Raw genomic sequence first — 25,401 nt, 5'->3', positions numbered from 1 at the left:
GTCGCACGTATCAGGGGGGGCGTTAGTCGCGGTGCCTGCGCTCTGGGATGACGCTCCATCTGGTCGGCGTGACAGCTGGGCCTGTTCCCCAGTCTGCCCACCTCTTCTACGGCATAAACCTTGCATCCAGCGTGGACCCTCGCTGCGGCATAAGTCCGGCAGGTTTTATGCCTCAGCGGCCGCGCTTCCCGCCCACCCAAGCCCGGCCCCCCGCTGCTGTATCAACCAAAGAGCGGCGTCCAGCCAAGTCGAGAGAGCGAGAGCGAGAGAGAGCGAGGGGAAGTTGCTCCTGGCGCCTCTTGCTGCTCGTGTGTGTGGCAGTCGCTCGGAAAAGCTCGAGAGAGGAGAGAGAGAGAGAGAGAGAGGCGAGTGCAGCCATCAATCAGTCACAGAGAGAGAGAGAGAAAGAGAAGCACAAGAGAGAAGCACAAGAGCCAGCCGAGAGACAGAAGAGACCAACAAGGTGAGGACACGAGCACGTTCATAATTAATGAGGCCGATGGATGGAGAGAGACGGACGGGCGGAGGGAGGGAGGGAAGCACGGGATCAGTCGGCAACTCGCAGCAGTACACGCCACTCTACTCCACTCTACTCCACTCTACTCCAGTTGGAGCCTTCCCCCGTCCTGTAGGGCGAGACTACCCTTCTCTCCTTCCCCTCCCCTCGGTCAGGAGAGAGAGAGAGAGGAGTTAAACGTTGCAGAGCAGAGGAGCTGACGTGGGTTGATGTGCTTCTTTGTTCTCTTTTCTGTGTGCCAGGGGGTTTTATTCTCTTCTTCTTGTTTTTCTTCTGCTGACTGGCGACGTGGATGACGATGGAGTTTGCGCCTGCCAGCGTGGGCGCCGCCGGCCCCGCCAAGCTGGCGTACGGCTCGCCGCAGACGGAGACGGACCAGGGCAGCGAGCCCGGCAGCGGCAGCGACGGCCAGGCGGCCGCGGCCGCCCCCAGCCTCAGCTTCGAGGCGTCCAACCTGTTCCGCTTCGGCAGCTCGAGCGACTTCTTCGCGCCCATGAAGTACAGCGAGGACGCGTCGGCGCCCGCGGGCGGCGGCGACAACAGCAGCAGCAGCGGCGCGGTCAATGACGCCGGCAGCAGTGCAGCTGGAGACGCAGGAGCCAGCAACAACGACGTGCTGCCGCCGCGCGCGCTGTCGCCGTCGAACCAGGCGACCCATGACCGCGAAGAAGGCGCGGCTGGAGACGACGGACGCGCCGGAGCCGGCGACGCTGTCGGACGCACCATCGACATCAAGATCCGCAAGGCCCGCCCGCCCATGGAGATGCTGCCGTCGCACAACAGCCGCCGCAAAAACAGCATCGAGATGTTCCTCTCGCAGTCGCCCAGCCAGGCGCTGGGCGGCGACTTCCTCAAGCTCAGTCTGGACGACCGCCAGATGAGTCTCCAGGCGAACGAGCGCGCCGCTAGTGGCGGCGTCTCCGTGAGCGGAAGTGCCGCGGGAAGTGTCAGCTCGTACGCGTCGGGCCAGTTCCAGCTCAACCCCGTGCAGGAGTCCCCGAATGAATACGGGTCGCTCACAGGCCGTTATCGCCACCAGCAGCCGTCGCCCGCCGTCCAGCAACAGCAGCAGGAGCGCTACCGCGCCGGCGGACGTGACTCTCAGCAGCACCTGCCGACGTCGTTGTCACTTTCGCGCTCGAACACAGTGCCTGGGACCAGCAGCACTGCGTCCGGCGCGTACAACGGCGCGTACACATTGAGTCCGCGGATGTCGTCGGAAGACTCGTGGTCGGGCAGCCAAGATGGTGACAACAACGCCATGTACCAGGAGCAAATGCACGAGTACTATGGCAACAATCAGATGGCCGCCTCGTATGAGCAACAGTATCGTCAACAGCAGCAGCAGTACCGCTCTCCACAGACGGCTAACGGTTCGTACGGCTACGGTGGTGTCCAAGCTCGTGCGCAAATGAGTTCAGGACAATGGAACCCGATGGTTGTGGGGCCGCACCCTCAAGCCGGCATGTATGACGGCGGGAACAACATGTACATGAACCCTCGCTCCAGTCCAATGAGGCACCCGCATACGGCGCAGATGGGGTACGGTTCGCAGCAACAGGTCTCTTCGATGGGGATGCGTGGTGGTGGCCATTCAAGCGGTCGTGCACAGGGACGCAGTATGTATTCACGTATGACCCCACCGCTTCCGGAGTCGTCTCCGCCGCACTCGCCTCGCAAGGGTATGGGCATGGGCGGAGGCATGCAAATGGGAATGAAGCAGTGCAAGTTTTTCCTGCAGGGCCACTGTCGGATGGGCAGCAAGTGCAAGTTTGTGCACCAGGCAGGTGCTCCGACCCCGGAACACATGGCTAGTGCTCACAGCTCGAGCCGTCAAAACGCTTCAATGATGTACCAGCAAAGCCGGATGATGATGTCGCCCCCGCCATCGCATATGATGCAGCAGCAGCGCCATCAAATGGGCAGTGACGATCTCGGTCACCAGTTGAATGGAGCGTTTGGAGGGCGACAGCAGTCTCGTATGTACCGCTCGGAAAGCTCAGGTGTTGGTAGCATGAGCTTGGGCTTAATGAACGGTGGTGGAATGAGTGCTCCTATGATGGGTGGTGCTGCTAACGACCCGTCCAGTCTGAGTGCTGCTTTGAGCGTGGAAGACATCCAGAACCGTGTGTTCGCTATGTCGAAGGATCAGAACGGTTGTCGGCTGCTGCAAGAGCAACTCGACTACGAAGACCGTGCCGATCTGTGCGAAGTGATTTACCAAGAGTCGCTGGAGCACCTTGCTGAGATGATGGTGGACCCATTCGGTAACTATCTCTTCCAGAAACTGCTGGAACGTGTAAACGAGAAGCAACGGCTTGTGATCATTCGCCGCGTGAGCTCGAATCTTGTGGCTGCAGCGCTCAACTTGCACGGTACCAGATCAGTGCAGAAGGTGGTGGAGGTTTGCGCCACATCACCTGACGTTATTGAGGAAGACTATGACGATGAGGATGGCGATGACTATGGCTATGTGAACGATCGTGAGGAGCGCCCGGAAGGTGGGGAACGTCGCCGAACGACGAGCCTACCGGATATTATTGTGGAGGCGCTGAAGGATGATGCCGTGCGTCTGTGTATTGACTCGAATGGTAACCACGTCATCCAACGTGCACTGCAGTTTATGAAACCCGAGTACAACCAGTTTGTATTTGACGCTGTGTGTAAGGAGTGCACGACTGTCGGTACGCACCGCCACGGTTGCTGCGTCCTGCAACGTTGCCTGGACGCGGCTAACAAGGCGCAAAAGGCCGAAGTGATTGAGCAAGTGGAGCGCCAGGCTATGAAGCTGATGCAGGACCCTTATGGAAACTACGTTGTGCAGTATGTTCTTGATTCGTGTACGGCTGAAGAGGCCTTCGGTGTCATTATGAAGCCGTTGGGCCACATCTACGAGCTCTCGGTGCAGAAGTTTAGTTCGAATGTGATTGAGAAGTGCCTTGAGAAGGCTCCCGAGCGCGTGCGCCAAAAGTACATTACTGAAATCACGAGTTGTCCGAAGATGAACAAGATGCTGCAGGACCAGTTCGCTAATTACGTGGTGCAGCGGGCGTTATGCGTGTGTGCGGAGGAACAGTGTTTGCTTCTCGTGAAGGCCATTCGTCCACATCTGGCCGCCATGAAGAACACGTCCGGCGGTCGTCGCATCACTGCACGTATCCTCAAGCGCTTCCCGAACATGGACATCAGCATGGACATGGGCATGTCGCCGACAGCCGACAACCTGTTTGATAACGGTGCCAACGGCATGATGATGGGCCACTTGCCGTCTTCTGCCATGGGCGGCTATATGCACCAGCAGCACCTGCAGCCGAACCAGATGTACGGAATGCAGGGTGGTCACATGGGCGCTTCTCATCACTTCCAAGGAGGAGGCCGTGGCAATCGCATGCAGCAGATGCACGGGAACGACGGCAGCATGATGATGCTGAATGATGTGGGCGGCATGGGGATGAATGCCACGAGTCGTGCATAAGGCAAGAGTCGGAAGGTGGTGCGAAAACTATGAACCAGCAGTTAGGGAAGGAGCGTGTGATGTATGAACGACGAAGCAGCGAGGAAGACCCGGTAAAACGAACGCTGGAGACGCGCAGCAGGTGTGATGGAGAGAGGGCGGAGGGAGGAGGAGGACCTGCCACCAGCGAGGAGGACGCGTGGGTATGATGACAGGAGGCAAACTAGTGACAAGAGCAGGAAAGGATCCAAAAGTTTTGCGCGTTTGTAGATAAGACAGATACAAAAAGAGGAGAATGCATGTTTAGGACTTGTATCAAAGCAATGAAGAGTCCCGCGATAGCGGCGATGGCGGGCAGCGTGGAGTGGACGTGAAGGCGAGAAGCAAGTGACACGACAGTATGCTGTATCAGTAAGCCGCCACCCCACCGCCGAGTTGAAGACGAAGACCGTGGTGAAGATGGAAGCTGGAAGCTGCTTGGCCTGCCGCTCGCCCATCTTGCCCCGTGCTATGGCTGCGACACATAGGCAGTAGGAAAGAAAACAAATGACCATAACAATGAACGAAGAAGCTTTTGAAGGAAGTACGAGGCGTCTATATGGGCTTGGGTCGTTGATTGGCATGCACGCTAAAACTTGTAGCGTTGAATGGACTCGAGGTGGCGCACCGAACGCGGGCTCTTAGGTCGTGTGTCGTCCAGCCTGCCAGATTTGCACGCGTAAATCATCAGCCCCAGACTCAGCAGTGCTTTGAAGGCCGCAAGACACATGAAGAACGCTACAGTCACCAGTATCCCACTAGGTGACGTGAACTCAATCGGCACGTCCGTGAGCGCCTTTGATACCATTCGCAACACTACACAGGCCAGAGGAAGTGACATCAGACCCAACCGTTTGGAAACGTGATGCGTGTGATCCAGAATCGTATCCTCGCTCTTCCAGCCCGTTAGGTCCCGACACAGGATCGTAATGAATTTGGAGTACATCGTAGGCGGGAGCTGGTTAAATTTCGTGATGAAGGCGTGCTTAAGCCAGTCGATCACCATCTCGGCGACCCAAACCATCGCCTGCACAAATGTCAAACAGTCAGCCACGATCCGAGCATGAAAACTAATAAATAAACGTACCGTTCCCCAGGCGACATCCCCAGTAGAAGATTGCAGCAGGATGAGGCTGATAATCGTAATAAGCTTGAAGCGCTCCACGATATCACTGCAGCTGATCTGGAAGAGGTTTTGCTCTTCGAATTTCTTGAACACTGAGCTTTTGAGCTCCGCAAAGTTATTGGAAATCAGTAGCGTGAGGAGCGAGGTGTTACTTGAATTGACTGCCACATTGAGCGTCACAACTTGCGCGAAAAGCAGCAGCGAGTGGAGCACCACGTAAACGATCGCAACGGTGAAGTCCAGGAACATGCGCGTAACACGGCGGGGGTGATATTTGGCCGTGTAGTACAGCGAGTCTAGGATATCCTGGCCGAGGGAGGAAAACAAACGGTCGAAGATCTCAATCATAGTGAACAGCACGTAGAGCTTGATCATGGCCTGGCCTCGGATCGCGTGGTAGACTCGTGACATGTCCACATGGCCCAGCACCGTCGTGCCCACGGCCATAATGACCGCCACCATCAAGTCGTAGAAGTGCGTCCTCCTGAAAACTCTGGTATGGAAACTCGACGTCACCGCGCACCCGCACGCGAACAGAATCCGCAGCGGCAAGTACGTGAAGACGTACAAAAAGCTATCCAGCGCCAGCAGCACGCCAAAGAAGAACAACTGCTCCGTGTTCACCGGCACCGCGAAGAAGTTGTGCACGCGCTCCTGGTGCATCCCGTCCGTGGGTTTAATGTCATGAACTCCAAAAATCTCCTTGTAGAAGAAGTCCGACAGGCGGAACGCATGGGGCGCCGGCGGTTTGTCCGGCAGAGCTCCACCTCCTAGAGCCCCCGCCGACCTCGGCGAGGGCGCCGGGGCCAGCTTGGGCTCTGTGTCCACCCCTCTGGCTGTCAGAGGGTATGGGGAGCTCCTGGCCAGCGGCGCCACGGGCGAGAAGCTCGACGGGGACGGAGGCGAAAATGTCGCCGAGAAGTCCGTCTGCACGCGGAGATTGGGCTTGGGGCGGCCGTTCTGCGAGGAAGATGGCTTCACCACTGTTGCATCTGGGGTAGGAGGCGATTTGCAGTCCTCTGGTGCTGGTGACAGCCTCGTGGCGGGGCTGAGAGGCTCGGGATTCGGCTTTTTCCGCTTAACGGAGCTGCTCGGGACGCCCGCGTGCTTGTGCGTTTTCCGGCGAACCACGCGCTTCCGGTGGAATAAAGAGGTGGAGACGTCTAGGTAAGACGCCTTCCTGGATGGGTCAGCGGTGGGGAAGGCTGCGGGCGCAGCGGGGAGCGCCATGGACGGCGGCGAAGACGGAGGAGCACAAGCCGACGCCATGCTGCGACCGTGACCTCGACACAGACAAGTTTTTTTATGTCACTAAAGTGAGTGTGCGGCTGGAAAATGTAGCCATTTCATGCCAAGTTGAAGTGGTACCGTATGTGATGGTGTCGCTTCATGTGCATTTTGGTGTTGTAACGGATCCCGTCACGTAGTATGATGGAGACGCTGGCGAAGGAGACCGAGGACTTGGCGGTGTCGTGGGCGAATTCACCACCGCTGGACCCTCGCGTGCTGGCGAATGTGGTGCGGGCGTACGAGGGCGAGACACTGCTGGTGTCCGAGTGCGATGTGCCCGTGTACCACGGCAAAGGAAGGCTGGAGTTCAAGACGGGCTTCACGTATGTTGGCGACTTCGTGCGTGGACGGATGCATGGGACTGGACGCATCGAGTGGCACGCGAGTGGCGTGGCGTACGAGGGCGACTTCACGCACAACGAGATCACTGGACGGGGCACGTACTGGTGGCCGAACGGAAGCTCGTACGTAGGGGACGTGAAGCGCGGCAAGCGCCACGGTCGCGGCGCTTTCGTTACTGGGGACCGCGGGGTGGTGCTGCAGCAAGCGAGAGACGAAAAGGGTCAAGAACAGGAGGCGAATGAGGCAGCTGACGAGGTGCCCAAGCCGCTTCTCTTTGGCTTCCGGTCTCACGAAGAGCAGGACCACGATGCAGATGGCGACGGCCAAGACGAAACCAGGGGTGAGAATGAGGCTGGCCTCGTCATGGCTCAGAGCAATGCTCGATATGATGGCGAGTGGGTGGACGGACTGCCTCATGGCTATGGTGAACTGGTGTTTGACGCTGCACGCAACATTCGCTACGAAGGACAGTTCGTGGAGGGGAAGCGCGAGGGCAAAGGACACATGCACTATGCGGACGGCAGTGTGTACGTCGGAGATTGGAAAGCTGACGTCAAATGTGGGCAAGGCATGATGACGTGGATGACCCCGCGAGGACTTGAAGAGTTGTTGAACCCTGAGGACGCAACACCGCTAGAGCGATACGATGGTGAATGGTTCAATGACTGCCAGGAAGGATTTGGAAGGCACGTGTGGCTTGTGAACCCCCTTAGCGCCTCTGCTACGGGGTCAGCTAGCAGAAATGGTTGTTCTTCTCCGAGCAATTTGCACGACAAGAACTGGTACGAGGGTGAGTTCCACGAAGGGCTACGTCATGGTCGTGGGGTGTTCTTCTACGCAAATGGCGCCAGGTATGAAGGGGAATGGAGAGCCAACGTCAAAGAAGGCTACGGGCTCTTCTTCTATGAGGATGGCCGCGTATTTGTCGGGCTCTTTCGTCAAGATCGTAGCGTCGAAGGCAGCTACGCAACAGCCGCTACCACAACAGGATCGATGGTTCCAGCATCCCCAGTGAAAGCAGATCCGACCGACCCGAATACAGCAGCATCAGCGATCTCATCGTCTCAGCCCCCCTCATCATCCTCGAGTGTTGCAGGAATCATGCTATTCATCAACGACCTGCTACCGATAACGGATATCCCAAAGAGAGAAAAGGCTAGAAAGGCCGTGGAGCATGCTGCCCTTCGTATCAACACTGAGTTGCGTGCATTATACCGCGGGTGCATCAAGGAAGCTCGACGGTCAAACTCCTCCTCCAACGATCTCGACGATTCCGGATCACTGCTTGAGGTCTTTGAGTGTCGGCAATTGCTGTGTCAGTGTGGCTTTTACTTTACCAGCGGACAGCTCGAAAACTTCATGCAGGACGTTCGGAATGCTCAGCGAGCTAGTGCCCTGGTCTGTGCTTCATCAATGAATATCGCTGAGTATTTTCTGGAGGGCCTTACTGCAGATAATCGAGCCAAGCATCCTGTGGACCCAACTCGTCTCGATATCGTCCCTTGGGACGAAGTTCTACTTTACAGGGAATTTGTTGAGCTGTTCGTCCGCATCGCATATTCGTGGGTGATGACAGCAGAGGCAGAGGGCACAATTGAGCTAGCTGGAAGCAGCGACAGCACAGTGTTTCTTGCGGACATCTTCTCCGACTTCTACGAGCAAATGGCACGCGAACGGCAAGAAGCGCTTAGTCAAAGTTCGCCGTCATGGCTGGCACTGCTGCGGGCAGAATTAATGGGAAAGAGTCTGCACAATGTCTTCACGAAACACCACGATCATCTCTATAGATGGTATACCATTTGTGCCGCTTATTCGGTTCGAAGTCAGTATGAAGACGCAAGGGAGGGGGGAGATGGCGAGGGTCAGCTTACAGAATCCCCCAAGTACGTTCACGAGGTGTCCATCAAATCCGTGCTTGTCCTGCTGCGCAGCCAAGGTTCGGTAGAATCGCCCATCTTCACCGCAGATTTTCAGGTCCGCAACGCACTTGGAGCGTTGAATCGAGCGTTCTCGGCGTCAGCACCATTGTTGAAACCCGAGTTACACCGAAGCGTAGCTGGATCAATCACTAGCGATAACAACCACGCCGGCGAACCTGACGCCTTTTTCCTGGGCACGAAGTTGGTCTTCTCGGAATTTCTGGACGCCATCGCGATCGTCCTTTTCACGAAGCAGCACATGAAACTGAAAGCCTCAACTCAGAACCCAAGCAAGTCCCAGGAACTACCTTTGCACGTGCTGGTAGACCAATTTATGCAGTCAGCGAAGGAAGTTCATAAATGAGTCTTCGATCGCCAAATACATGCAGTGTTCAACTAGCACGAAGTGCGCCTTCTTCTATGCTAAGTATCACGTAGCCTGCCTGGTAGTGATAATACATGTAATACGTCCAGACGACAGAATCGTTCGTAAAACCATCTTGCACGTAATCGCCTTGGTATTCTGCGGCGGAAAACCAAGACGATTACGTGCAGGCAGACTTTCCGCCTTAAGGTTTTGACAGCACAACAGAAATGCATTATACTAACTAAAAATGCATGTCACACAGATCATCCTTCGTCACGGACAGGTAAACCAGTCTGCCTGCACGACCATAGTCTCCATTTCTCCAAGATGGTCCCAAGTCTTCATTCGAGCGTCTCTGCAGCTATTCTTGCCACCGGATTCGCCGCTGCCGCCGGCACAAACAGCAGCGCGGCCCATGCTCCGTTCGGAACCATCACGTCCAAGCCTGGTGAATGCGTCGTCGGCAACCCAAACACCTACATCAGCACGACAGACCTTCAGTGGATTTGGGACAACCGCATGAAGTCGGAGGTGGAGCCCTATGACAATTGGATCATGGACCACATCGTGAAGAACAAGGGCACTCTCAACTACTGCGTCCGCTGGGACAGCAAGACCGCCACACTTACCAAGGAAATCGCAGCGAAAATCGGGCCCATGTTGACCCGCCAGTACGCCGCGTGGAACCACTGGCTCATCGGCTACAACTGCTGGCCGTTCAACGAGATCAAGATCAACATCGTCGGCTGGGCTGCTCGTAAGGCCTCCGACCTGGAGTGGTCGGATGACTCGTTCGGAAAGCTCTACATCGGCAACCTCGACCATGACGGAATCCCGCAATGTCCCGACAACTGCTACCGCTCGGCGGACGGATTTGGCGGCTGGTCGGAGTCCAGTGGCTGCGATGGCGACCCGTTCGACGTCTCGGTGTGGCCCAAGGATGGTATGGAGGGGGGTTTAGGAAACTACAACTTCCAGCAATTCGGCATTGAAACGATGCTGGACAACATCGACGCCGAGCAGCTCACAGTTGCTGCACACGAAATCGGCCACGGCTTCGGACTGCCAGACTTTTACCTGCAGCCCAAGCCGGACAACCTCAAGCCGTGTCTCATGGAGTCACGGTCGGGGGTAGACTCGGTCACTGACGCGGACGGCTGGATGGTTCGCCGCGTGCTCGAGAGCAAGAAACCCAAGTATAACTTCTAAGTGTGCCGCAAGAAGATGCTTGATTAGAATTTTTACTTGTTGATGCCGTAATAAAAACAATAGATGTCAGTAATAAAAACAATATATGTCAGTGGTCGGACGATACAAACATGCTCTCGTACAAACATACTCTCACAAAGTATCGACAATACCAAGGTAAGATACTTTCAATGCGGGAAATTGCTATAAAGTGCACAAGTTTTTGTACACGGCACGTGATTTCCCGCGCCACAATCTCATACCTCGTGATATGAGGAACAACGAGCTGCTGGAGGCTGCTAGGGCGGGTGAGCTCGAGCGGGTGAAAGCTCTGGTAGAACAAGACACTAGTATCGATAAGGACAATGCACTGCGATGGGCTGCGAGAGAGGGGCGACTGGATGTAGTGCGGTTTTTAGTGGAGCACGGAGCTGTGATCGACGCCACGGACTACCTTGGCGACACGGCGTTGATGAGGGCCGCTGAAGGGGGACACACCAAGATCGTTCGGTTTCTTACAGAGGGTTGTAAATTGGACGTGAATACGTCCAACATGAATGGGATTACGGCTCTGATGCGCGCTGCTACAAACGGACAAGTAGAAGTGGTGCGCTATCTCGCAGGTCAACGCGGAGTTCAGATGGGTGCCAACGACAAGTATGGATACACTGCCCTGATGAAGGCGTGCAAAGCTGGACATGTGGACATTGTGCGATGTCTCGCTGAAGCAGGCGCAGACGTGAAAGATACGGACGAGTTCGGTCACACAACACTGATGATAGCGTCGGGAAGCGGCAACCTCGAGGTTGTACGCTACCTCGTTGAAGATGGTGGCGTCGCTGCGGACTCGAGGAGCATGCGCGGCGAAACTGCAATCCGACTGGCTGTTGCGGCTGGATATCACGATATCGAGCAGTATCTCAAACCTCTTCTTCTCACATTTCTCATGGACGATGTAGGGGGTGATGTAGCAGGAGATGCTGAAGCGTCCGAGATGGATTCATCCAAACTTCTGACGAACAACAACATGGGGCCCACTGAATCATTAAGGCTGGAGTCCGTTCCGCAACTTGCTGCTACAATGCAAAGACTGCTAACTCGACTACGAGATGAGTCGGAGGACGACGAGTTCACGCGGGTGTTAGTGCGGTTTGTTTCTTTGTGGAGTCGTCTTGAGCAATTTTTTTGGCAGATCAATGGCGCGGTCAGCGATGAACACTCCACACAATTCTGCTCCCTTGTTGCTGATGCAAAAAGAGCTACATTCAAGCTACAAAACATACAAGGAAGATCTAACTTGGAGGCTGTAACAACACAGTGCTGTTGCGCGTTTGAGCTACTTCTGGACAAGTGTGTGGATGCTATTAACGGGGGAAACAATGGAGACTTAATGTGGGCAGCTAGACATGGTCGAATTGATATAGTTCGTGCTCTTTGTGAAATCGGCACAGACGTAAATGCTCAAGCAAAGGATGGCCGCACTCCGCTGATGATCGCTGCTGAAAACAACGAAATCCAGCTGATTAAGTATCTCATTGAGCGTGGTGCTAGCATCACCACCACCGACAGCGTGAGAAATACTGTGCTGATGATTGCCGCCGAAAAGGGACGTAAGGAAGTTTGCCAGTACCTCGTTAAGCTATCTGGCTGCGACGTAAATGCCAAGAACTCGTTCGGACATACAGCGCTGATAAGAGCCGCTGCAAACGGGCACATCAATGTTGTTAGACTTCTCGTTGACCAAGGCGCTGATGCCAATGCAGCGAGTAAACAAGGTCTTACAGCGTTAATGATGGCCACCCTTAGCGGGTCCAGTGATATTGTACGATTTCTAGCTGATAAACACAAGGCTGACATCAATGCCAAGACAACTGATGGAGATACCGTGCTGATGCTCGCCGCCTCTGGAGGGCATACTGATGCATTTCTCTATTTCACTGAGGAGCGAGGCCTTGATCTCAATGCCAAGAACGACAATGGTGACACTGCACTCATGAGGGCCGCTGCAAACGGGAAAGTTGCGATTGTTCGATATATCACTGACCACGGCGTGCAGTTGAACGCGAAGAACAAAAGAGGATACACAGCGTTGATGAAAGCCACCAAAAGCGGACACGCTGAGGTTGCACAGTGTCTTCTTGAACAATCTGGCATTGATGTCAATCACAGAAACGAACGTGGAGAAACAGCAGCCCGTCTAGCTGCTGATCATGGCCACCTAGATATCGAGAGGATGCTTACACCGTTTCTCCCACCTCGTCGCGAGCAGGATACTGCAGCAATTACATGCTCGAGTGCATTCTCTAGCTGCATAATCCCACCGTCAGAAGTCGACCTCGTTCAATTTTGCAGGAACGAAAATGTTGGAGGTGAATACCTCGCTGAGTGGTTGGATGCCGACGCTGTCGTGAAACTCAATATTCTAGATGCGTCTCATACGCCATTCAAGGACGAAGTATGTTTGTGGCAGCAACTACGGCACCCCAACGTGATGAAAATGTATGGTGCCTGTTTTGCTAGCCCAAATCTACAATTCTTTGTTTGTGAGTACGTGAGCAATGGGTCGCTGCTCGACTGTGTAGAGTTAGCTTCATTGAAAAGACCAACGATGTGGAAATTCCTGCACGAGGCAGCGCTAGGTCTTGAATACCTTCACGAGCGCGGTATTGTTCACGGTGACCTTCAATGCAGAAACATTTTAATTGGTAGCGATGGCTTAGCGAAGCTGACCAATTTCGGTTTGAGTGGATCAACGAAGCGACCAGGTCGTGAATTTTCTGTTGGAGCAAAGCGCTGGCAGTCTCCAGAGGTTTTACAGGGCAAGTCGGCGTCGACTGCGTCGGATATTTACTCTCTGGGTATGTGCATTTTGGAAGCTGTGACAAGGGAGCGGCCTTGGGGCTGCCAGACTGAGCACACAATGGAGAAACATAAGATGCGCTGGAATCCAGAGACAGAAGCCAACAGCTTCAGTGAACCAGATTGTTTCCCTGGTGAAGCGCGCAGGTTAGTGTGGCGAATGTGCTGCCAGGATCCTGGTCAACGTGCACCTCTGGCATCCATCATTTATGAGCTGGAACGTTTAGCTATCACCGACAGTTTAAGCACTTCACAACCGGAATGTGAGCGTGAAGTCGATACTAACCGAATGCAAAACATCGAAGTGGACGAGTTGTGGCTAGATGTGACAGAATTCATGGATATTAGCGATGAAGACCAATATTGCCGATCATTTGACGCTCTAAAGCGACTTCGTCTAGCCCTGAAAAACTCTACTACAAGGCTGAGGTTGCTAGAGGAATTCAAGATGCTTCTCACGGATTTTTACCGAATAATCACGATGTCACCTGAACAGGCCTCCATGCTGCGGGCTTCATCCACATGGGGTACGATGACGAACATGAATATTTTCCACTTGCGCATTGAATCGGTTTTAGGCTCATTGGAGAAGGCACAGGGTGAAGAGCGCGAGAGAAACCTACGGTGGCAGCACCAGCGCAATGAACAAGCCGGGGTGTTCTTATCTGAAGTGCAGGATACCTCTCATTTATTGGACCGCCTAACGACTGCGGAAGAACGAGCGGCGTACCTCAAGTTCCTAAGAACAGAGATGAAAGACCCTAGGCTCAAGTACTCAGCAGAGCAACTTGCAGTAATGAAAAAGGCATACACAGAAATTGCCTCTACAATCGAAAACGATGATATTTCGCAGCTTATCCCAGAATGGTTCATCCCGAGGTTCGAATTGATTGTCGACGAGTGGCGGTGTCTGGGTAGCGGTGGGTTTGGAAGTGTGTACCAAGCCAAGTGGCTCGATTCCGAGGTTGTGGCAAAGCTTCTTGGGTCTGCAGCAGACATGTTTGCGCCTACGGACCAGTCCTCCGAATCAAGCTTGTCGGCGCTACTAGACCTTTCTAGCACTCAATCCACAATGGATTCGACAAAGCGCTGTGAAGCAATGTCAACGTTCCGCCATGAAGTCGACATCTGGTTCGGATTTAACCATCCTCACATCATTCGGCTATTCGGCGCCTGCCACGTTGGCACACCTTTCTTCGTTTGTGAGTACGCTACGAATGGAACTTTGACGAGCTATCTGCAAAAGCACCCGAATGAGTTATGGACGAAGTTGCACGAGGCTGCGTTGGGTGTCCAGTATCTCCATGCGCGCGGAGTTGTGCATGGTGATTTAAAAGGAAACAATATCGTGATCGGGAGCGATATGAAGGCGAAGGTGACAGATTTTGGGTTGAGCTCTATGGCAAACAATGACGAGATACCGCAGATTTCAGGGGCGTGGCACTGGGTGGCACCCGAGTGCCTACCCGATATCAACGACGGAGCACAGAATGCGGCTAACAAACGACCAACAGTGTCATCAGACGTCTACTCTCTTGGTATGTGCATCATAGAAGCGCTACGGGTTGTGGAGAATGTAGAAGATGCCAAGCGTGGAAAACCCCCAAAACCTACTTTGCCGTGGGGTAAACTCGACAATTTTCTTGTGAGATACCATGCCACGAAGGGCAAATTTCCTTCAAAGCCCGCTATCTGCAGTGACGACCAGTGGGAGTTTATCAAGAAGGTGTGCGCGTTCAGTCCGCAAGAACGAATAAGGATCTCAACTGTCGTTGACAGGTTATCGCAAATTACCACTCGGCAACAGAACGAGTTCAAGGATGCCTCACAAATGAAACAAATGAATTCGAATTTCACTCGAGAAACTATTACGGCAGCGCGAAATCTGTTGAACTCGTTGCCGGATAACATGGAACGACGTGAGTCGCTGCCCGCTCTGTATGCTTCATTGTGGAATCGGTTGGAGCAGGTACACGAAAGTGTCGACAACATCCACGAAAGCGAGTGCCAAAATGCATTCTATTCACTGATGCAAGAAGTCAACGAGGGTACACGGATGCTACAAAACATGAACAATAGCCTCGTGAATTTAGCCGAGACAACAATGCGGTACTATGCGTTGAATCGTCGCCTGGACAAGTTTTGCGACGCATACTTCCGTTTGTTCAAGCAGGGCAGCCAGCCAGCAGCAGCACCATGCGAGAACTATTTTGCTCGCTTTATGACTCTTCTCGCAGGTGTTTCGATCTCCCTACGCCAGTCATCAGGTGGAAAAGTGTACTCGTACGCCATGAAGCTTTTGTATCTGAATATCGTGCTAGTCCAGATTGCGTTTGTTCTAGTTCTTCTCGCCTGTTGGGTGGCGTTCAAGTGAGCCTGATCTTCTAAGGAAGCCAGCGAACGATGAAACACTTTGACAAGTACGAGTAATTGCTGCTAGCTAAGTCAATAATCAGGAATAAATGGTGCAACCCATCTAGAAATTTGCAGAAGTCCAAATGGACTAACAGTAGTATTTACGAGAGCTGTTTGTTGCGCAATGCTCGCAGCTGATACACGAATCTTGACAGAGATCACATCTGGTGAACCGCTTGCTACTTCGGGGATCTGAACAGTCTGGTGCCACGATCCTTAGTTAATTACTTGATGTTGCTCGTACGGCGTTGACGCTTCGACGGAGGATCGTACGCATCAATTGGTAGTGCCACTACTGCAGGTCGAGTCGACTTGTTCTTGTTGGAACTATTCGCGCATTGAACGAGGTCATCCCACTTCAACAAAGCACGCGTCATGCGGTCACGTAAGTCCCGGATCTGCAGCAGTACCTCGCGCTGTGATTGCATCGTTGCCGAGCTGGATGATGGCGATCCTGTTAGCGTCGAGTGCTGTTCCCAGTCGTCCAGCAATGGTAGAAAACGCTTCCGCATGCGCAAGGCACAATCGGTTAGACTTCGGAACAATGCGTCGTTGTCAGAAGACTCCTTACACACTTGTTTGGACACCTCGACGGTTAGCTGGTACGACGAGCTACCCAGACCGTATGCTTGAACGATATCATTAATGTCCATGTGGTCGTCAGTATCGTCATTGTTGTCGAAGGTTCCGTCTTGGGCATCATTGTAATCGTCCGTTTCCACGCTTTCCCATTCTATATCTTCTTCCTCCTCAGAACCATCTTCAGCATCCAATGCTATCGCTGGCGGCCCATTTGCGTCTTCCCATTGGACCTTGTCATCCTTTTGGTAGTCGCGTTGATCCTTTGACCTTGCACGGTCGGCCACAATGTCACCCTCACATTCGCCTCTAAACTTCTCTTCATCCACAATAGCTGCATCTGCACGAGATGATCGCGTCGACTTTTCTTCCTCATCTCCGGAACCACCCGACACGTCAAAAGCATCCAGCGTCGGCACCAAAATCTCAAAGACACGATTCATCTCCACCAGCACCTGCTCCATCTCCGGCACAAACTGCGCCATCTCTCGATCTCGTTGCTGCTTCTTGGCTTCACTCACCCGTTCACGATGTCGTATCGTGTCCACCTCCCGCTGTCGTTGCTCCTGCCGTCTCTCTCGCCTCTGCGGGAACACGTACCCTCTCTCCATCAGCACCGCATGGCCCGCCACCAGCGACGGATACTTGTGGCCAAAGTCCTGCTTCCACGTCTCAATCAGAGCCAACACCTCCGTCAGTTGCTTGGACCCCTGCGTTCTGGCTCGCAAGGCCCTCGACACATTGGCACTCGGGTCTTCACCCGCCGCAACCAGCAGCCGATCGAAAAACGAGGCCGTTTGCTTCGTGATCAGCGCCCGAAACACCACCGACCGCTTGAAAAGCTCATCACACAGCTCCACCGCCTGCAAAAAAGTAAAAAAAAAAAAAAGATCAGAAAATAGGACTCTACACTTCAATACTACATGATGTCTGACCCTGGAGAAAACAATAGGGGTCCTGCTCCCTCGCTGCAATTGATGCAGGACAGTTGCAAAGAGTCTTTGAATGTATTGGGATTGCACCGGAGCTGCCGCGTCGCGGAGAAGACGTTTAAGTTGCTTTAAGCAGCTTTCGGCTGTCTCGGAGCTGTCATTTTCGGAAGCAGGTGCAATCATTCCGCGTCCTCCGCGTCCTCGAGCGCGTCTACCGCTGGCGGCTGCAGCGGTCGCTACGCGGAAGTAACCGGCCAGGGCCTCGTCGAACCGGGCGGCCTCGTTCTCGCTGTTGAGTTGCTGGATGCCCGTCGAGGTGGCGTCTCCATTGCGTCGGTCCATCTCGACGGTGTTTAGGGGTACTCTGGTTGGTCTTATATAGGATGGTTGGGGGGACGATGAGCGGACGAGATGAACATTCTCAATGCTCTGACATGCATTCCAACACATTCTGGGACATGAACATTGCTTTCTTTGGGGACGGGGGTTCATTCTTTGCGCCGTCCACTGCTTCATCCGCGCGGAACATGGCGACCAAGCGGATTAATGGCATCATCGAGAAGCTGGATTGGAAGAAAGTCGAAGCTACTTTGTTCTCTACTGAGCGCAATGACGCGGATCCTGGATTTGAAGTTTGCGAAGCCTCGTTAGAAGACTGGGAGAGATATGTCAAGTCGGAGAACCAAGCACTTGTATCGAGGGCGATGGCGTTTGAAGATGGTCGAATCTACATTGTCGAACCTCCATCTGGCGTCCACGATAGCTTCTGCGGCTTCCTGGAATTCGCTGTGTTGACTGCGACTGGAACTGGTAATCAGCACTTGGTGTCGCGTCAATCGAGTTACGTGGAAAGCCTCCGAAAGCTCGAGCCCGATTGCAGCTTTGGTCCTGCGCCTGGTATTGGTGCCATTCGTCCCGGTGGAATGACGTGGATCGAATACCACACATTGAAAGTGGAAGTGGGAGTCTCACGAGGATGGCCCTATCTGGATCGAAAAGCGGATCAATGGAGGCAATTTCCCGGCGTCGAATACATTCTCTGCATTCGTCTATCACCAGCGCTGCGGGTTCGTCAGTACAAGCTCTACACGGTGGTTAATCGAGCAAATCCACTCCTGCCCATGAATCCGATACCTATCGTCAACCCGACAAATGTGGCTTTCAATTCGCGCTGTCTGTTAGGCCTCGTTGGACGAGGTCGCACTCCCCAAGGCTTCTCTCGGCCCAATGTAGTGATCGATTTATTTCCGCTCGTAGAGAGGCTGATTCAGGAAACCAGTGAAGTCGTGTTCGATTCTCGATCAAAGTTGTCACGGCGTTTGATGAGAACCGTTGAGCCACAAAAAAATAAAAGTAAAGTGAGTGAGTGACAGACTATCGACGACAATAATTGACCAATAATTTTAATTGGTGCAGTGCGTCCACGCTCGGAGACGGCGGCAGACCAAGATGAGTTTCTATCCCCTCGAACTGACTGCCAAACGTGTGGCTCTGCTGGGCCACAGATCTACGATACTGCAAGTTCATCGTAAATCAGGATGACACCGGTCCGGTTGCGGGGACAGTGTATCTAGGAGGTTTCTAAAAATACGAATCTTAAGAGGGCCGTGTCGTCCTGTGTCCCTTGCACAATCCGCAAATTTCTCCATATATATACTTATGGATTATTATGAGCCGTACTTATCAATAGCTTATGCTGCTACTATATACTTCGTATTATATATATTATAAAAAGTAAAAAGGGACACGGGACACTGAAAAAAGTAAAACATATTGTAAGTCGAGGAGATACGTAAGCGCAATTATATACAAAAGAAAGAGTCCCGCGGTGGTGATGAGACAGAGTTGAATCGCCGTGGGACACAAGCCAAGCAATACATATTTCATAAATGAGAAGAACCGTAGAAGTGGAAACTTAGACGGGACAGTAACGCGGGAATTTACCTTCACTCATGACACTCTCCGACATCAGCACTACTCGGTGCGATGGTAATATAATCCGATAGATTCTCCTCCAGAATCTTACGAGAGATGATACGCGGGCGAGCACAAAAATTAGAGATTTTTGAAGATATAGATAATAACACTGGTAGATATATTCACGGCGGACCGATACGCGGCGGGGCGTCAACCATAGAAGTGCACAAAAAGAATATGAAAGTAATTACATCGCTTCTCAAACATGTTTCAGGTATATTCGATAATATCTCGAAATTTCTTCGAAGTATAATGATGTATGTTATACATCGAGTATGTTGAAACTGAATATGTTGGCTCGCCAGTTCATATCGATGAATACCACTACAAACCAACAACAGATGACCAACCAACCCAGCCACAACAACAACTATCTTGTCCAACAATCGAGACCTTAGCCAACATGAAGCAAAAACGGCTCAGAGATAAAAATCTGAGGCTGATTAAGATGAATTTTGAGCGAAGTAAGAAGTAGCTGCTATTTTTTACAAGTGCTGCAGGCGCTGCACTTCACTCTTGAGACTTTCCAACCGAGCAATTTTGTCGGTGCAAGTATTAATTACGACGAGTGCGATATTGCAGATATGTACTCTCAATATCATCAGGTAGAGGCGCACGATTAATGAGATCAAGTTCCTTTTGCGCTCGCTGCAAATGGATATTTTGCTCTTCAATCGTTCTTTCAATACAGTCTCATGTTCAGGTTTGAAGGATTCAAAGCGTGTAATGAAGCGCAGGTAAAGATGCTTCCTGAAATTATCAATGTCGTCGACCATATCACTGTATTATATACTACCATAGATATTTTTTGAGAACCAATCGGCTGTGTAAGGATGTTGATCATCAAGCGGACCATGCCGTTTATTGTATCGCTCTCGTCGCTTTTTATCTTTATGATCATACTCACGGTATGCTTTCAAATTTGTGCGTTGTTGATATTGCTGGTTAGGTTCGCCATTGTTCGTGATCGCTCCAAATGGTACGATCCAGCAATCACTGAGCAACGCATCGTATTTTTTACCCTTGCGGTTAGAAACGCGGAACTTATAGCTCAGTACTTGCATTATCTATATTACACTCTTTTTTTTGAACAATTGCTGTAAGCGTTGCATGTCACATTTGGTAGATTCCAAAGTTACAAGCTTCAGATTACTGTCGTTGATGATAGCGCGAGCACGCTCACGATACGCTGTCTGAACATCATCACGTAAATAAGCGCTATCAACAACATCGTGCTGCATTTGCGCTTCTCGAATGCGCGAGTGTTGATTTGCAATCGATCCATCAATACAATCGAGTTCTTTGACGAAGTCAAAGCTTTCAAATCGAGTGACTAGGCGGTGGTATAAGTCTTCTTGAAATTGGTCCTGGATTGTATATTATAGAATATATATTCTAAATATATAATGAATTTATTAAAGTTACAGGAACCTGTGCGGAAGCTTCAATCAACTCTATGATGGCTGCTCGAGGATGAACTGAACAACATTGACGATATTGCAGAGCTGGAAAATGTAATTATGAACATTCACTGTCTTTGCAACAGCATTCAAAATCACAGCTGCTGCCTGAGTTAGTTGTAGAATTCGTCTTCCTTTCCGTGCTGCAAGTAGTACAACCATAGCGTCCACAATGCCCAAAGGAGGGTCTTGAATATCAATTTCACGGAATGACGCGAGGTCTTGGCAAGCCAAAAGGATCGAAATAGCGCTTATCTGTTGTTAGAAACGGCCATCCAATGCTGACCACCGATTTGTGGTGTACCCGTATTGATAATTGCCTGGGCTTTGCTTTTGTCTAGGATATCTTTGAAGTCAATCTGATCAACTTTGACCCCAAGATCTTTCGCAATTTTTAATTGCTGATCATCAGTCGTGCGAGAGTATCATTATGATTTTAGCGCTCATTTGAAATATTTTTCGCTGGAGCTATATATATGTCTAAAAAGACTCAAAGCTTACTAATGTCTACTGCAAGTGATATCTCTGCCTTCGAACATTCTGTCGAACCCGCTCCAGCTGAACCTCTCTTACGTGATAAGAAATGGACCTATATCCTAGATTCGAACTCTAATACTGGTCAACTAGCCGACCGCCGCTTCGCGGTGGTGGGTATGTGGTTAGTCGCAGCCGGTTACGCCCGCTGTTTCAGCTCGCTCCACAATTTGCCATAGCCCCCCTCCGCTTCGCTCCAGCAGGTGTACAATTCGCCTCAACCCTGTTCCAGCTCGCCCCACTACTTGACTTCCCGTCGGGACCCGTTACGCTCGCTATGCCAGCTCGCGCCACTACGTAACATACTGTTCGTCCCAACCCGTTTCGTTCGCTGTGCCAGCACTCTCCACTGCTGGGCATACCGTTCGCCGCAACCCGTTACGCTCGCTGTACCAGCTCGCTCCACTACTTGACCTTCAGTACATCGCAACCCGTTACGCTGGCTGGGTCAGCTCGCTTCACTACTGGGAATACCGTTCGTCACAACCCGTTACGCTCGCTGTATTATTTGACCTACAGTACATTGCCATCCGTTACGCTCGCTGTTCCAGCTCGCTCCTCTACTTTGCCTACCGTTTGTCACAACCCGTTACGCTTGCTGTACCAGTTCGCTCCACTACTATGCCATCGCGCGCGGTGCTTGAAGGTCTGGCGTGCTTGAAGGTCGGACGTGCTTGAAGGTCGCGGGGAGGTGCTTAAAGGTCCTGGAGGAAGTGCTTAAAAGACCGGACTCACCCCTGTCCAGCGCACGTCTCGTATTTCGCGCGCTGTATCGCAAAAAGTGTGTAGCACCCTGAATAGCAATGTATTCTAACATAGAGAGTTTGGCATAATCGCAGAGCTGTAATAATATATTATGTATTTTTTCAGTCAACGCTCAGGCCCAGAAGGTTGTCTATTAATTTTAGGGCGCATGCACGGGTTGCTATACCTTGTGCGCAGCGTACTGTAGTCGCTGTGTGGTGCTCGCGTCCTCTGGGGCTCGCTGCAGCGGAATTTTGAGCGAAGAGGCAATATCAACCAATAACAGGACGAAAAAAGTAACGCAAGGATATTTTTGTAATATAGAGCATAGATTAGCCAGTCAGGAGGATGGTGAGATGCCATAGGGTAGGTTACTAATACACTGTCGATAGGCGGGAAGGGCGCTCCCCCGACGATGCTCTGCGGCAGGCTAAGGCCCCTAGATAGAGAACGCACAGACAGGAGACAGACACACTGCAGACTCTGTTAGTTGTTTAGGACTAGCCGAGCGCCGCCGCTTCGCGGTGGTGGATGTGGGATTGGTCATAGGAGTGTGGGCCGTCCGCCTCCGCTTCGCTCCGGCGAGCTGGTTGGTTCGCTTACACAACGCTTTATCGTTGTGGGATGGGTATGCCCGCCTCCGCTTCGCTCCGGCAGGCGATGGTTTCGTCAAAGGGATACATTGCTAAATTGAATCGCACTTCCAAAAGGACATGTGTTTATGTAATTATGAAGTGTGTACTGCTAAAAGGCTACTCCGCCTAAGCATCTTTGAATATCTGCCTGTACACAATGTTGTCAGTGTATGCACCGTCGTCTTCCTCCAGCTCCGGATATTTGATCAAAGCCTTGAACTTGGACCTGGATGTAACTCGCGACAGCGCCACATAGAGCTGTCCGTGGGAGAAGCAGGGAGTCGCCAGATACAAACCTAAGTTCTGGACGGTTTGGCCTTGGGCTTTGTTGATGGTCATGGCGAACGCTGGTACAACTGGAAACTGCTTACGTCGCAAGCGGAAGGGGATCTCGCGCGCGTCCCCATCGCTGCCGAAGACGATCCTTGAAATTAGAACGTCTTGGCCTATGCGCTCTGGTAGCATGAATGATGGGGGGCTTGAGCCGGACAACCCGTAGTCGTGTTCTGTTGCAGAGACCTAAGTCGGGGTTCAGGTTTCTCATCAATGCAAGCTTGTGTGGAGGAATACCATTGATAGTCACCGAATGCAACACCTCCGGCTCGAAGAAGTTTCCTTCGTTGTCGTCATCCACTGAATCCACGGATAGACACTCGTGGGCCTCCCCGGAGTGTTGTCCAGAGACAGCTTGGTTAATGCGGTGCTCCACGGCGTTGGTAGTCGTCAAGATGGTCCTGTTGGCGAAGTACCCGTCCGTAGCAACCTCGGGATCGTTGATGTCGGCGTACATCTTATCAATAATGTTCTTCAAACCCCGTGGAACTGCTCCAGGTGTGATTTCTTCGTCTTCAATGTCGTCTCCTTCTTCGTAGATGTTGTCGATCAACATATCGCGCGGAATCTTTACAAAGTCCCTGCCCAGTGACCTGTTGACCTCGTGCCTACCCTCTCCGACTCGTAGGAGAAACTCCGAGAAAGCCGCGAGCTCTGCGGCAGTGCTTTCGTTACTTGCCGATTGTACACGCATGTTTTCCGTGAGATGCAGCTGCCTGAAGTGTCGCCAGAGCGTAGATGACTTAAGACACGCGCCGATGGTTCCGCTGGAATGCCGCGCACTACCACCGGCAAAATCTGGCGGAAGTCACCCGAAAGGAAAATACTTTCCCTCCAAAAGGCTCTTGGTCGTTACCCATGATGTCACGCAAAGCCCGGTCGACCGCTTCGAAGGCGTGCCTTTGAGCCATTGAAGCTTCGTCCCAGATAACCAAACTGGCCCGCTCGGATAACATATTGAGGCGCGATTGCTTATAAATCGCACACGTGGACTTGTCGTTCAGCTTGAGAGGTATCTTGAACGTTGAATGCGCTGTGCGCCCACCCATGAGCAACAGCGAAGCAATCCCACTCGATGCCACTGCAATCGCGATCTTCCCGGACAGTCGCACCTTTGCCTAGATATGGCGCAGCAGGGTTGACTTTCTTGTACCTCCTGGACCGTCAATAAAGAACCGTTTGTTGCCTTGAACTGGTGCTTCGCCCGCCTGGATGATTTCGTCGTAAATAGCTCGTTGGCCGGCGTTCAGCTGGCTTTCTTGGTCCACAATTGCTTGAAGCGTGGCGTACCGGTACCCCTCTAGTTCGTGTCAAATGAGGTTGTTCCGCAACAGCGAATCCAGCACCAGCCGCGGGTATTCATCCAGCTGAGGGAGATCAAAGTCCGCCACTACGTAGCCACTGATCTGGAGCAGGTCGTTAAGGTCCTTGAGTGTGTGGAATCTGAACGTGTCTTCCTTCTCCTGTCCTTCCAAGTCTTCGTATATGAGTGCGAAGTCTTGTGAAAGAACCTCGTAGAATCGATCCCATAGCTGGCGAACCTCCGAAACCTGAGAATAAACAATGATCGCCGCGAAGAGCTGGCGGAGTTGGTACGGCATCTTGAAGGCAGCGGCTTCTTCCTTACACGCAATCCACTCTTCGTCGTCTTCAAGGTAGCCCAGTTTGAGTGCGGCTTGGCGGTACGACGCATACGTAACACCATCCACTGTCCGAAGCTTGGCAAATGACCCTGGTCTCTTGCGGTGGCGTAGCAACACACGCATGTAGAAACGCTCCATGTCCCGAGGGGTCACATGCACCACCCGCCCAAGCGCCGCTTGGTATTGTTTGCAACGAACCCATTTCTTTGCCTTGTCATCCCATCGGAATAGCTTCGGAATGTCTTGGTACACCATGGCCTTTGCCACCTGGTTCTCCGGGGCCTCACTCGCGCACAGTTCGAAGAAGCGGGTCAACATCGAGTGGCGACCGCGCGTGAGAACTCGATCCGGGTTGTCGCTCGAACGGAAGGTCACAAATTGCTCGTTCTCCAGGTGGATCGTCAGCTGTACGATGGAGTGCGTCTTGCCTTGGACGGAGAAGTCGAGAAGCCGCATACATGCCTCTATCGGAGATATATACCTTGCGTTCAGAAACCGGAGAATCTCGTTGGGCTGCATCATTGCGCCATTCGACTATCCACCCACCGTTACCACAGTGATTACAACGTTGTCGGACCCCTTGTAGACGTACTTGTACAGATATTTGACCGCCGTGAGGGCCGTACAAACCTCCACGTTGATATGGCAGTTGTACTTCTGCGAAAGGTAGGGATTGTACGGGACCACCCACTGGTTAATGGTGGCGTTGTCGTACTCCCTTCCCATGAACTTGAGTACTCCTGGAGGCCGGCCGCGACGTCTGCAGACAGGAAACCCGTTCACGTTCCTTGGGTAACCTCTACCAACGGCTTCGGTTATCCCTTCGTGCACTTCCTGTAGTGGGTCTAACTTGACTCACTACTTTAGCTTACACGTCGCGCAACGTGTATGAGGAAGCGTAAGTACTTAGTAATTACTTAGTTTAATTATATTTGAATACACAAATATAATTTAAATACGATAAGACTCCAAGTGACTTAGATTAGGTAAAATGAGAACTGTATTGTTTGTAAATTGATCTTCCTCTAAAATCTGCTAAATCTGTTTA

At 52.3% G+C, this 25,401-nt stretch overlaps 4 protein-coding genes across 7 annotated transcripts; 2 read left to right on the top strand and 2 right to left on the bottom strand.

Annotated features, from left to right (window-relative positions):
- Positions 1-809: 809 nt before the first annotated feature.
- IUM83_03558 (rna-binding protein) lies at positions 810-3,992 on the top strand (the record flags this gene model as incomplete). Its single annotated transcript, XM_067927572.1, has 1 exon — positions 810-3,992. The coding sequence occupies one exon, from the start codon at positions 810-812 to the stop codon at positions 3,990-3,992; it is 3,183 nt and encodes a 1,060-aa protein (XP_067795564.1).
- A 607-nt stretch (positions 3,993-4,599) lies between these two features.
- Positions 4,600-6,405, bottom strand: IUM83_03557 (uncharacterized protein; the record flags this gene model as incomplete). Of its 3 annotated transcripts, XM_067927571.1 has the most annotated exons (3): positions 4,600-5,037; positions 5,098-6,111; positions 6,220-6,366. In XM_067927571.1, the coding sequence occupies 3 exons, from the start codon at positions 6,364-6,366 to the stop codon at positions 4,600-4,602; spliced, it is 1,599 nt and encodes a 532-aa protein (XP_067795402.1). The 3 variants fall into 3 exon arrangements, with proteins under 3 accessions (XP_067795402.1, XP_067795403.1, XP_067795401.1); XM_067927569.1 differs by having other exon boundaries at positions 5,098-6,405; XM_067927570.1 differs by having other exon boundaries at positions 5,098-6,366.
- A 159-nt stretch (positions 6,406-6,564) lies between these two features.
- IUM83_03556 (Radial spoke head 10 family protein) lies at positions 6,565-10,263 on the top strand (the record flags this gene model as incomplete). Of its 2 annotated transcripts, none has more annotated exons than XM_067927567.1 (2): positions 6,565-7,705; positions 9,416-10,263. In XM_067927567.1, the coding sequence occupies 2 exons, from the start codon at positions 6,565-6,567 to the stop codon at positions 10,261-10,263; spliced, it is 1,989 nt and encodes a 662-aa protein (XP_067795539.1). The 2 variants fall into 2 exon arrangements, with proteins under 2 accessions (XP_067795539.1, XP_067795538.1); XM_067927568.1 differs by lacking the exon at positions 9,416-10,263 and adding an exon at positions 7,712-7,718 and having other exon boundaries at positions 6,565-7,619.
- Positions 10,264-15,740: 5,477 nt separating this feature from the next.
- IUM83_03555 (uv-stimulated scaffold protein a) lies at positions 15,741-17,369 on the bottom strand (the record flags this gene model as incomplete). The annotated part of the gene is made up of 3 exons (XM_067927566.1): positions 15,741-16,019; positions 16,092-16,958; positions 17,031-17,369. 3 exons carry the CDS (start codon positions 17,367-17,369, stop codon positions 15,741-15,743), a joined length of 1,485 nt encoding a protein of 494 aa, XP_067795565.1.
- Between the last annotated feature and the right edge of the window lie 8,032 nt (positions 17,370-25,401).

This window comes from Phytophthora cinnamomi (genome assembly GCF_018691715.1).
Source record: "Phytophthora cinnamomi strain GKB4 chromosome Unknown Contig21, whole genome shotgun sequence".
Classification (NCBI taxonomy): domain Eukaryota; phylum Oomycota; class Peronosporomycetes; order Peronosporales; family Peronosporaceae; genus Phytophthora; species Phytophthora cinnamomi.
This window is presented reverse-complemented; position numbering and strand designations above follow the sequence as displayed.